Consider the following 12,495-nt stretch of genomic DNA (forward strand, 5'->3'; position numbering starts at 1 on the left):
CTACTTTAGATTTGGTCTTAACCAAAGGTCTTAATTAACGGTGTGTTTTTGATTTAACCTCTGCCGTCTTGTGTCTGCACCTGGATCCTCTACTTGCAGTTCCTGACAGTCCATAACTGATTCAAGGATAAATTCGATAGAGAGCAGTGAATGTAGGAGGGGTCTAAAAAACATGCAATTAAAAAGATCTAAAAGAATTCCCAAGCAAAAATGTCAGACGTAAGATTTAAGTAACATTTAGGTTGGATTAAAAGAGAAAGGAAAAATTGTTTATTTCGATATCATACAGTTGCTCACTTCAAAACAACCACATCACATTGAGAAACAACAGAATGGAAAAAAAAGAAAAATAAAGACAGATTAAGCATTCGTACATGTCTTTCCACGATTGTTTCTTCTGACCTGGGATGAGGAGGGGGGTGGTTATAAAGAAGGAGGGAGGACATTATTGGCTGAAGAGCCTCAGCACACATAACGTGCTCATCCAGTCATCCCACAATTTAGGCAGGTCACAGGTTGAAAAAGTCTCACAAAGTTTTATTTACAAACAGCAGCCTAGATGATAGAAACAGCAAGATTTATTCATCCTGTGGCACAACTAGAAATTTTATCATTAGGTTTGCTTTGTCAGTTAAACAAAGTTGAATTCGTTGCTGAAGGAAGTCTACCAAATGTCAGTCGCACAGTAGTCGTTGTGGTTCATTTGTGTATTTGGATATAGGTAACAGAAGCAGGATAGTGCTAAGCAGTGCTCCCCATAAACTGGATTTTGGATTAGAAAAATATCTCTTTCAACAGACGATTAGGGAATGAGAAAAAGCTAACAGTACAAAAGTGTCAGCATACAAAAGGGAGATATCCTAGATTAGAAATGAAAATGTTTTTCAATTCATTTTTTAAAATTTCCCCAATAAGTTTCTGAAGAATCCCGTTCAAATGAGTCATGCACAGAGGCAGCAAATGGGTGTTTTTGAAAAATTGGAGGTAGCTTTACAGACTGATTTTAAATTTAGGTTTAAAAGAAAAAAACAAGGCTAAATGCAGAGTTCATATAATTTCAGATAAAGATTTTTGAACTAAAAGAGTCATACATTGATCTAAGCATGAACAAATTGCAAATTGTTTTAACGTAAACTCAGTGACTACAGCATGACTGTTTGGTAAATGCCGAGCATAAAGAGCAAGAATAAAAGTAGATTATTATATAGAAATGAAATAATTGATGATTTTAATTAAAGCTGAAGACTTCTGTTGTTGTCAGTGACAAATAACACTGGCAACAACCGCCATTCAAGCTTCCAAGAGGCTAAAGTTATAATCAATAAGATCAAAGATTTGGCAACATGAAGCTCAGATACAGCAAAATTAAAAGGCTGTTGTTGAAAATGCAGAACATAAATCGCATCAAAACAGAATTTGAATTATGGATTTTAACTTTAAGTAGCCGCAGTAGCACTTTAACCTGTCATTTGTATTTTTTACCACAAGATGGCAGCACACACAAAGGACTAAACACTGAGGCTGCTGTAAATCAAAAAACAAACGATGTAGGCTGTGGTTTCAAAGTAAAATGGAACACGCACTGCACACATTTAAAGACCTTCAAGTGTTTTTACAAAGGGTAATACAGGAGAGTTTGTTTTTGTTTGTTTTTTTAATCAAATGTACCCGAGAAAGATAATGTCAACTTTGTATTCCTTGTGGCCATTTTAGCCTTCTTTGAAGGTCTGGTCTTGCAGGGTTTTTGGTCACGCTGACCTTGGCCCTTCCACTGTCATTATAAACAAAAGGACACCAGGGCCAAAGTAGCATCTGTAGTCTGCTCTGTCAGTAAATCACTCCTCACCTGCTCATAAAGGCTGACTAATACAAAAACTCCCTCTTCGTCCTCGTTTTCAAAACCACCCTTTAGAGGTGAAGTACTACAAGAACCTTTTCTCACATGTTTAAGGTCACGAAAGAATCCATCGCTCAGTTTACTGACAGCTGTCATCTCATCTGTGTATTCAGACTACACACATTTAAAAAGACACACAACCCATTTCTTGATTTTTCTGAGTTCTTCAGATTTTAACCACCATGAGTCTCCCCACATCTTCCCTTCAAACGTTCTCCCCGCGCTATCTTTCTCTCTCAGTTACTCCCACAACTGTTCTCCTCTGTCATGGCTTCAGTTTTGTCCCCCTTCATGTCTTCTTCCTCCTCGTCTTCCTCCTGTGCTGGTTGTATCTGCTTGGCCGTCTCTCTCACGCTGGAAAACTTGTCTGACTGCTCAGTGACAGCTGTCTCTTGGCGATCTGAGGAGGCAAAGACTGGTATCAAAACCAGCAGTAAAAAAAAAATCACAACTACCTTTGCTTATATCTAACTGTAGCTACCATTACAATACCATACTATTGTGTCACAAATTTAATAAGGAATGGTAAAGTAAATTCTGGTAAAAGAGATGCCTGCTGGGCAGAAGGACACAAGTACTGACTCTAGAGCTAAAGCTTTTTAAGCAATTTCCTGCTTCAGGTATCTGAATCCCCATGACTTTTGCACTGTTTTGTGCTCTTGGTTAATTAATTTAGTAGTGAGAACATTTTAAAAAGAAGCTTTATAGTTTCACTTTATTTTTTTATTCTTATTCTATGTCTTTTCTAAACTGCAAACTCACTTAGTATTTCAGACGCACTGAAAAGGAGATTGTGTTCATTCCTGAAATTGATGAACAGCTACCTGATGAAATAACTTGAGTTCCTTGGTTTGTCTTCTGTTTGTTATAGGATAGGCCGAGTCCGAACTGTGTCGCTTGACTGAAAGAACAGATGAATTGTCATCAAAAAAGCCCAATCAGTATATTTTAGCATCCTGTTTGGGTACTTTGTGTTTCAGCAGGCTTCCACAAAGGGATTTACCGAGAGAGTCTGTCATCTGGGCCGGCAGAGCAATAATTCTGAATGAAATGCCACTGCTCTCGTGTGACTTTATGGGGATTATAAACCTATAATTTGGCATCATAAAACCAAACACACAGCGCACATAAATCTGATTATTATGCAAAATAAGAAAATGCACATATATAAAAAAGTTTAAATCAAAGAGATATGTAGATTTGTTTGTTTTTCTTTTGGCAGAGATTAAAATTTGCACAGATGCACATCCTGGCTGGCCTCTTGCACTGGGATAGGTGTTGGTGACACATCAAGACTTCCAATACATTTGGGTTAAGAGATGGAGGGATAATGTAGCACAAGAGCTATACCAGCTGCTCAGCACACAAGGGGCTTCCAGATGCTGAAAACCGCAGAGCAATTGTTCACTAAGAAGAACAAAAATGTAATCTTACTGTGGTTTGCTATTTTTCTTTTGTTTGTGCCTGATTTTTCTTTCAGTTATCTTAAACTGCATATAATAGTCCCTCACTAGACACTTGGTTAGTTATACCTTGCTATTACACAGTTGTACCTGCTTTTACCTTCAGAATTGCGTTACCTGTTCATGGCATATATTCATAAAGGTGCTACAAACATTCCTCAAAGACTTTGATTCATATGGACATGAAAGCATTACACAGTTAGAAAACAGCTTAAGATAATTTAAGCTTTGTGATATGGTGTGTTATCCTGCTTGATGCAGTACAATGTGGTCATAATGGAAATGGTCAGCAACAATACTTAACTAGGCTGTGGTGTTTAAATGAGGCTTAGTTGGTACTAAGGGCCCCAAAGTGTGCTAAGAAAATCTCCTCCACATCATTACATCACCATCAACAATCTGAGGCCAGAGGTCAGATGGGGCCATAGTTTCATGTTGTTTATGCCAAATTCTCAACCTTACCATCCATATGTTGCAGCAGAAATCAAGAGAGAACGCAGTCTGGGCATTCTCCTCTAACCTCTGGCATCAACAACGTGTTTTCACAGAGAGAACTGTTGCTTGCTTATTTTTTCTTTTCCACACCATTCTCTGTAAACCCCACAGAGAAAATCCCAGGAATTTCCTAAATACTCGGAGCAGCTTCACTCAGAACAACAACCATGTCACATTTAAAGTGACCAAAATAAACTTTGAACTTCAGCTGGTCATCTTGACCATGTCGACATGGCTAAATGTATTGGTTTGCTGCTATGGGTTTGTCTGTCAACGAGTAATTAAACAGATGTACCCTAAATCTGTGCTGAGATGATTTCCTTATATGGTCATCTAAATCTGTTTGTGGAAGCTAGGTGAAGAAGTCATGTGATGACTCATGTGATCAATAAAGGATCAACAACCACCTCCAAAGGGGAGAACTCCTATTAGGGAGGGAAAAGCTACAACGGTGTCCTGTATGAGAAAATTTCATCTTGAAATGGCAAATAACTGAAAAACATCATTAGGGAAAATGTACAGAAATGGGAACAACTTGGCTATACATACAAACTAGAAGGAAAAATACACCTTTGGACTAGTTAAAAAGTGATATTTTGTGATTTTCAGTGTATAAGCTTCTCATATGAGATTGTGATTTTAAATCTTAATGTGCAAACTTTTCCAGTTTTTCAAGTTTTTTTGAGCACAATTTTTTCTCCAATCACTTTGAAATAATTACCAACTAGCTGCTAATTTAACTGGTGATATCAGAATGCAACCAATCGATTACTGCATGACACTAAACCATTTATCCTAGTAAAAATTCCAATGACCCAACCAAACAAGACCCATAAAATTAACAGCTTTAAGTCCCTCAAAGTGTATTTTGGCTTTGAGAAACAAACATCGCTGTAACAGTGTTGTTACTGTGCTCCCTGACAGTTGAAAGAGAGCCTCCCTCTCACCAGCAGCTTTGGTGGGAGCTGCATCCTCTCCCTCCTCTCCCTTCAAGTAGTCCTCATCCTCCTCCCCTTCACAAGGGTCTTCCAAGGGAGGGTAGACACCTAGTTTCTGCATATGCGCTTCAGCCATCTTCTGCACAGCTACACACAGGTAAACACACACAGGGACAGCCACACAAACACATGGACACAGACACAGGGATAGAGGGATATGTTGTTTTGGTTTCACCACACTTCAACTCTGTCAGTTTTTGTCAAGCCTCACAGGGGTTTTTGAATGCATGCCAGGCAGGCAGAAGGCCAGTTATACACATGCACTGACAGACAGGCAGACAGGCAGGCAGGCAGCTACAAAACGGTATCCCGCACTGATTTTTCAGTAGAGCTTCCGCTGTTGTTTTCTAGCTCTCCTCTCACCCTGTTTTCCCATCTGTTTATTTGCACCCTACTCGACTGCCCACCCTCCCCAGCGCTATCTTTTGGCAATACTGACTCATCCTCTTCTCTCTCTCCGTTCACTCTCTTTAGTGATATTATCTCAGCCACTCTCTCGCTTCCTCTAGGTCACCTTGGCTTCTCTCTCTATCATTTTTTCACACCCTCACTTACACAGTGCGGCGGCAGCACTAAGGCAGGTCAGTTTTTAGCTTGAGATAGGTTATGCAACTAGAAATAATAGAGTTAGTTCTCTCTTTCACTCTGCGTCTGAGCTGATAAAGGGCAGATTTGAGATGCAGAACAAGGCTTCCTGGCTCATTATATCATCACTCGACATGTGGCAGCGCACACCCACAAATCCAAAGTAAAAGAAACCCCACCGACAAACTTACCTTCCTTATTGACCACATGCAACAAAGACACAATAGAAAAATGCATGTCTGTGTTCATGTATGCATTTTAATCACACCTATATGTGTGTGTGTTCGTGTGCGCCACAGCTGTATACACAACTGACTGTAATCCTGGATGATCCAGACTTTCCTAGACTCACACTCAGTGTCTCACAGCTGTCACACTCTAATCTCTCCCTTTCTCCCTTTCTCTTTTGGTCACACACAGATATATGGACCCTGCTGCTGAGTGTAATATAAGGGCAGAAGCAAACAGAAACACAACTATGCATATCACACACGCGCATGCAGTGAAAAAAAAAGAAACCCCTTTATTGCATATCCACCCATCTGTCACATGCACCTTTATAAGGCGTTAGAACGCAAGTAAGAAATGCTTGCAGGGAAGCACGGTAAAACAAAGAAAGGATTTAAACACAAGGATGAATCACAACACACACAACCACCACCTGTAACACAAATGCTTGTACCAACCTTTGAGTGATGGCGGCTGATACACATTTGGATTAACTCGTTTTGGTTTGAGGACTCCATTCTCTCCTACAACCCACTGTGAAGAGAAAGAGCGAGCCACTAATCATGACATTCTTCGTCAGTCTGTCCTCAAAGCATCGGCACCTCGGAAGTTTTATTCACTATATTTATTTTATTACATAATTTGAAATTTCAGTTAAAACACCAACTTCCTCATTGGGATCTAAAGTCATAACATGCATGCAAAATATCTCCTACATGACTGATGCAATCTTTTTTTAGTTCTTGTGGTAACTCTGGAGGCCTCTCCTTAGTTATTCAAGTTGTTTTGGGGGAATTTTGGCTTCCAAACACGCCAGAAGCTGATTTGAAGTTTGTAGGTACACACTGGAGAGCAATGACAAACTGTTCCTCTTCATTAGAAGAAACATAACCATGAGGAAAATGGGGGAAAAGTATGCAAATTTAAAATAGCCTTGTTCCAAAACATTAAGAATATAAAGGATGGCATTTTCAAGCAGCTATTTACACACTGCAGTTTTTGATGCAAGCATTAACATCTCTAAACCCAAGGTGTCATGTTTTGTCATGATTTTGCCTGCTTATATTATCTTACATTGGCTAGGCATGCGGTATAATTGTTGGATGTCCAGTCTGCAACTCAGTAATGTCAGCACTACATGCTACTACATGCTGGTTTTCCCAAGTTCCCCTAACTCTTCGTGCCATGCTTAATCTTCAGGATCTTCACTAGAATGTGAAAAGTGTTATCGTCAAACCTGCTTACACTGAATTTTACTCAAGCTTTCAGCCTCATCTCACCAACATCAAGTAAACAAGATATTTTTTAACCTTGGTGCTCAAATAGTTTTAAAATTTCAAGGTGAGTTTGAACTGTGGCTAAACACAAACTCAACACACAGGATTCAATGTGTGTGGAGTCATTAAGGAAAATGGATTATTATGTTGTTAGACAGTGAAATAATGGCATGAAGTAAATTATATGTTGTAGGTAAAGTAGTTACGTGGTTAATAGGATTGAAATCTAATGTAGGAGGATGGATGAGAGCACAAAGACACTTATATAAAAAAGTGTTTTGTCTTCACCTTTACCTGATGGGTGGACTGATCATCCTCAGGAGATGACTGGTCGGCTACTCTGAACAGTGTGGCGGGTGTTGGCCTCCGGCGTCGGATCTGCGAACAAACAACACAAATGGCAGCCATAAATAAATGAATAACAAAACTGACTAACACTATATTATTAATAATGCTCAGCACAAAGCCATATCAATCACACGGATCCCTATGTTGACAGTTTATGCTGGTGAAGGGCATTGCTGGGCCCTCGAGGACTTCATTAGTCCTACCTCAGATTTATTTGACAGGTCAGCAGCCAACAGTGACTTTCAGTGTTCAGTACTGGTCACGTAAGAGCACACGCAACAGTCAGGTGCAATAGAAGAATCATTTAGAAACCTCAGATTTTAAAGACAGAGTAAACAAAGAGAATTCTGTGGTGTGAAACAGAAGAAAATTATTCTTTTGACAAAGGCTTTATTTGAAATGAATGTTCTCCTCACATTTACACAAACATGTTTTGGCACCTGTGTGCACCAAACATGCAAATATGAAGTCTCCCAAACAGAGAGTCCATAGAAAAGGGATTAAATGAACCACAGCAATCAGCCGAGACACTCCCATCCACTCGCTCCTTTTCCACTCCGAATGACTGCTTCTTGGAGGCCTAATTCAGGTAGCTGACAGCCTAAAAGCAGAACGGGGCCAGACAAAGTGCAGGTCTGAGCTACACCTCTACAGCACGAGCCACTGTATACAGCAAACTCTCTGTTCCTGGGAACAAATGCACAGCTGTGCCTACAGCTCCACAGTATCATGGCCTGTATGTGGAAATTCACTCACCAGAAGTGCTCAATGTGGCTCATTGACCCAGTGCACAAAACACAGGGCCCTGCATGTATACAGAGACAAAAGTGCATTTAGCTCAGTCAGTCAGTTAGTATATATGAAGCAAATATCGATGGACAATTTGAAACTGAGCTCCTGGAATTCTGGTGCACATAATTGAACAACTTCTAAAACTATTTTTTTAATAAGATTTAATCAGAAAAATAACCAGAATTTTTGATTTGTCTTAAAAGAAATGATTAATTTCCACCTAGACAGGCTTGTTTCTGTGCATGTTTTCCTACTCTTTTTCAGCACAAAACTTGGCAATGACTGAAGTAAATTTACACTGAAGCTCACATTCACAGTCTCTGTTTCCTATGTTGGAACAGACTGTAAACCTTTAAGAAGCAAACAGGAAGTGACTGTTTGATAATCAAAAGATAAGTTTGGGGTGGAGTATTACTTTTCAGAGTATTTTTCCCTTGCTAAGCAGAACGTGTCGGGGCCTTTATAGAGAAAATGTACGTGCACAGCTCAGATCTTTGGCTCACATTTTCTACAAATCTACACAATTCCCAAATGCATAAAATAAAATGGAAAAAATAAATGGAAAAATGTTAAAAAATATATAAAACACATTTTAAAAAGGTAAAAGCAATGGTATTAGTCAGGCAAATCAGGTGCTGAAAGGTGTCCTCTGTGGAGCAAGCCAACCTTGCCCATGACATGAACCTATGTGCTGCTGTTTACTATATCACATAACATCGCAGGAATATAGTTAAGTAGTCTGACTCCATATGGAGAGTTGTGTTTGTTTCCCTTCTGTCGTGTGCGTCATCACAACGAGGCGCATGTTGCCAAAGCAGAGGCTTCCACGGCCCACGTGGTGGAAATCTGCCTCTGTCAAATTCAAAGACATGGAGTAATCAAGCATGGATTTCACCCTTATTTATATCACCAGACACACATTTTAATCTCATCACGCAACTTCAGGCTTTCCTGCTTCCCCTGGATCTCTCACACTATCTGTCTTTCTCTCATTCTCCTCTCATTTCCTCCTTGCTCGATCCATTGCTTCCTCTATCCTGTTTACTTCCACATCCATCCTGATTTTCATTCCTTGACAGTGACATTAACCTCATCCACTGTTCACCTCTCTTTTTCAACACCAGTCTGTCATAACCAAACTCATATTAGTGTGTTTTTTTTTGTCGGTTTGTCAACAGTTTCCTTTTTTGTCATTAGATGTGTAAGAGGAAAACATCCACAGAGCATCCTTTGACCCCACCTCCGCTTTCCCTGTGTCTCCCCGGTTAGGTGTGGAGGCCTGGGGCTTCACGTTGATAAGAACCCTGCTGGCTCTGCCTGCATGACACCTGCTAACTGCCTTGCAGGGCAGCCTGAGGTGCTTCAAACCGAGAGCCACAAGAGATAGAGAGAAAATACCAGATGTTGACATGACCAAGCCTGTGCCCGAGTCCTGGGGACGTAAGCGAGGACTGTATTCAAGTCCAGCAGATTATTGGTATGCTTGTGTATTTGTGTGATATATTTATTAGATTATACTGAGATTGGAGGGCCAGCAGGAAGGTATACGGATGGTTCTGCAAACAGATTCTTGGTTATTAACTGTAATTACTTGATTATTCAATTAGCTGCTTGTTAATTTTTGACTGCCATATCAATCTTTATACAAAAATACCAACAACAAAAAGGATTGGAAAGTAGATCATTAGTAGTGGATATTTTCAGATTTTCTGTTTTTTAAGACATATTTAAAGTAAGCCATTAGAATATCTTGGGAGACTGCAATGGGTGTTTCCACTACTTTGTTATATTTTGTTAGTTCCCACTCCTGTTTTTTGGTTTCTTTACTGTGATGTGAGCTTATTTTTACAAAAGAGAAAGGCCAAGCCAAAGAGAAAGGTGTATTATATTATTATATTTTCTAAACTCCAGATCAGGATCCCCAAAGTTTTAACCTCAATAACTGTCCCTGAAAGAGGCAGCTCCTTCAAGAAAAGATTTGCTCAAATGGTGATTAAGGTAGGAATGATGAGATAAACAGGATATGTCTTGATGCACACTCAATAAAATGACTGAATGGGATAACTTCACTGCTCTGTGACTTCACTGTGAAGCATAATATGATGATCTAGTTACCAGTAACTGCTCTCGTGCTCAGCGTGCATGTGTTTGTGTGTGTGTGTAAATGGTTGTTATCCAAGGGCTCGTCATCTAAACACTCAGCATGGTGGTCTCATGAAATGTCACGACACAACAGAAGACCTCCTATAGCATGAGGCACAGTTTGCAATGCATGTAATGAAAAAAAATCACAGTGTTTATAAACATTTGTCACATTTACGTACACAAAGTGATGCCGACAGCGGTGGCGGTGGTGACCTGCTGTTGTTTTGTGATGCCGGCAATGCATAAGCATACATATTGACTCTAGTAATTTTCCAACCTTAAAACCCACTCCACTCTGAGTTACATAATATCATATGTGACTTCCTCATTTATGGCAACACTAGGGCAAAGCATGTGAGATTACTCCAGCGCTTTATCCCTCTATCCCCTCCCTTCACTGCTTTTCTAAACCCCCTGCCCCCAATCTCCTCAACACTCCACCACTGGCAGCAATTGTTTTTGTACCAAGATCAGTCAAGCTGCAATGGACTTTCACTCAGGGACTCTAAGCAGGCGTCTGCAGTGGCATTTCAGCAGCTCCACAGGTGTATGCCTGCAGGCTTTCCCTAAGAGCCAGCAGCACCCCACTAGGTTTCACAAAGAGCTTTGTCTCAATAAAAATACTGGCTCATAGATCATAGCGTATAAAGGTGTTTCAGTTTATCTGAAGCTGAATTTGATTAATGTCCTGCGTATGCACTGTGTGGCAGATACAAACAGAAGGCTAAACGTAATTATTTGTACCGGTGTTTCTATAAGCTGTTTTCACATATGAACTCAGGATAATGTCAAGAGAATGAAGTCAGACTATCACCCAGCAGTTACCCTTTCTCATACAGCCATGTTCTCACAATTTAAATAATTTTATTTGGTTTATGCAAACCTGAATAGACTGTGCGTGAGCTAGCACACAGCGTAACCACTTCCTCTTTGAAGTGACCTTTTCTTTAAAAAAAAAAAAGCACTTTTCTCACATAGTATTGAGGAGATAAGGAGGTTACAGCTAAAGCTGTGCTCTTACATGAAGTGTACCTGTGCAACAGATTTTTTTTCATGTGCAAATAAATAACCTTGCCAAGTTTAACAGGATACAAAGCGCTATAGTACCCAGGTGTAACGCCAATATAGTACTGAGTCACTGATAAGTGTTGACTTTGCATGTTTTTGAATGAGTTCAAATATGTGTGTGTTAGCTCAGCATTCTCTTCCATTGCAGTCTGGATGCAGATGGGCTGATATGGGTCTGCTCCCCAAAGACCATCCTCTAAGCTGGTGCTCTTGTGGCTGGGTCTATAAAAAGCAGTTTCAGTAGGACAGCATAAACTAGATCACAGGAGTCCCTGTGGGATGAGACCGAAAGGTTCTAAAACTCTGCACCAGTGCTAATAGTCGGGTATCCCGAGAGGAGTCTGCTGTGCAGATCTGGCCCCAACACCAAGACAGCACAGAAAGAAACACACCTCAGATCTCCTTCAGTTTTAGCTAACATCCCTTGTGATATGTAGCACTTTCCATTGGGTCATCCTATCAAGCAGTGTGCTGCTCAGTGATAGAGATGGCAGAATGATGCAGAATCTCATACTCTCTGATGGCACAACTGTAAAATCAGCACCACGTGGACGGCTATCAATTTGTACAATGTTTATTTGCAGTTATCACATCTGCCTAAATCCAGGCCATGCGTGTGCAATAAAGCAGCTGAAAGATATTCTTTTCAATATTTAGCTAGAAACTATATGAATTTAATATCAGTCAAAAAAAGACTTATTTCCATCTCTAAAAGAAAGTCCTTTAAGCTTATCCCTTATTTTCTGTGGGGTTGCCACAGTGGACAGATCTTGCCCTGATGGCCTTCCTGATAAAACACTGTAATGTTTTCATGCTTGGGACCAGTGTTTGAAGTGCACTAGCTTGTGACCTGTAGATCAAACTGAGGATCTTTTCTATGTAAAGCCACTGGTTATTTTTACTTTTATTTCAACCTGCAATTTTTCATATTTGGAGGTTGGGCTCTCTTCTAGGACCGCTACACTCCTCCATGTACATGCAGGGAATATCATTTGTGTTTTTGGTCAAAGCGTTTTGGTCAGGGAGCTTGGTCCACTACAAGCTCCCCGACCAATTATTTCTTTGTGTTTCTTTAACTGATTAAAATGTATTTTGTTTCACTCGACTCATCTTTTTTATGTCTTTTTATTTGTATCAAGTCTTTAGCAAGTTTTTACACGACCCTATCATAAAACCTTAAATGTATCTGTAAAAATATT

At 39.9% G+C, this 12,495-nt stretch overlaps 1 protein-coding gene across 6 annotated transcripts in view; it reads right to left on the reverse strand.

Moving 5' to 3' along the window:
* Nucleotides 1-242: 242 nt before the first annotated feature.
* ppp1r1b (protein phosphatase 1, regulatory (inhibitor) subunit 1B) overlaps nucleotides 243-12,495 on the reverse strand; it is a 30,342-nt gene continuing 18,089 nt past the window's right edge. For 4 of the 6 annotated variants that reach the window (XM_014333038.2, XM_042218590.1, XM_042218591.1 and 1 more), the window contains 4 exons: nucleotides 7,232-7,321; nucleotides 6,125-6,200; nucleotides 4,803-4,940; nucleotides 243-2,297 (listed from right to left, as the gene is read on the reverse strand). In XM_014333038.2, the coding sequence (XP_014188524.1) occupies nucleotides 2,134-2,297; nucleotides 4,803-4,940; nucleotides 6,125-6,200; nucleotides 7,232-7,321 (468 nt within the window). In that variant the 3' untranslated portion in view covers nucleotides 243-2,133. The remainder of the gene's footprint in view (nucleotides 2,298-4,802; nucleotides 4,941-6,124; nucleotides 6,201-7,231; nucleotides 7,322-12,495) is intronic. The other 2 variants (XM_042218592.1, XM_005920382.3) reach the window with 1 other exon arrangement.

Source organism: Haplochromis burtoni, unplaced genomic scaffold (genome assembly GCF_018398535.1).
Source record: "Haplochromis burtoni strain Fernald_Lab_line unplaced genomic scaffold, NCSU_Asbu1 Contig_21, whole genome shotgun sequence".
NCBI classification, from domain to species: Eukaryota; Metazoa; Chordata; class Actinopteri; order Cichliformes; family Cichlidae; genus Haplochromis; species Haplochromis burtoni.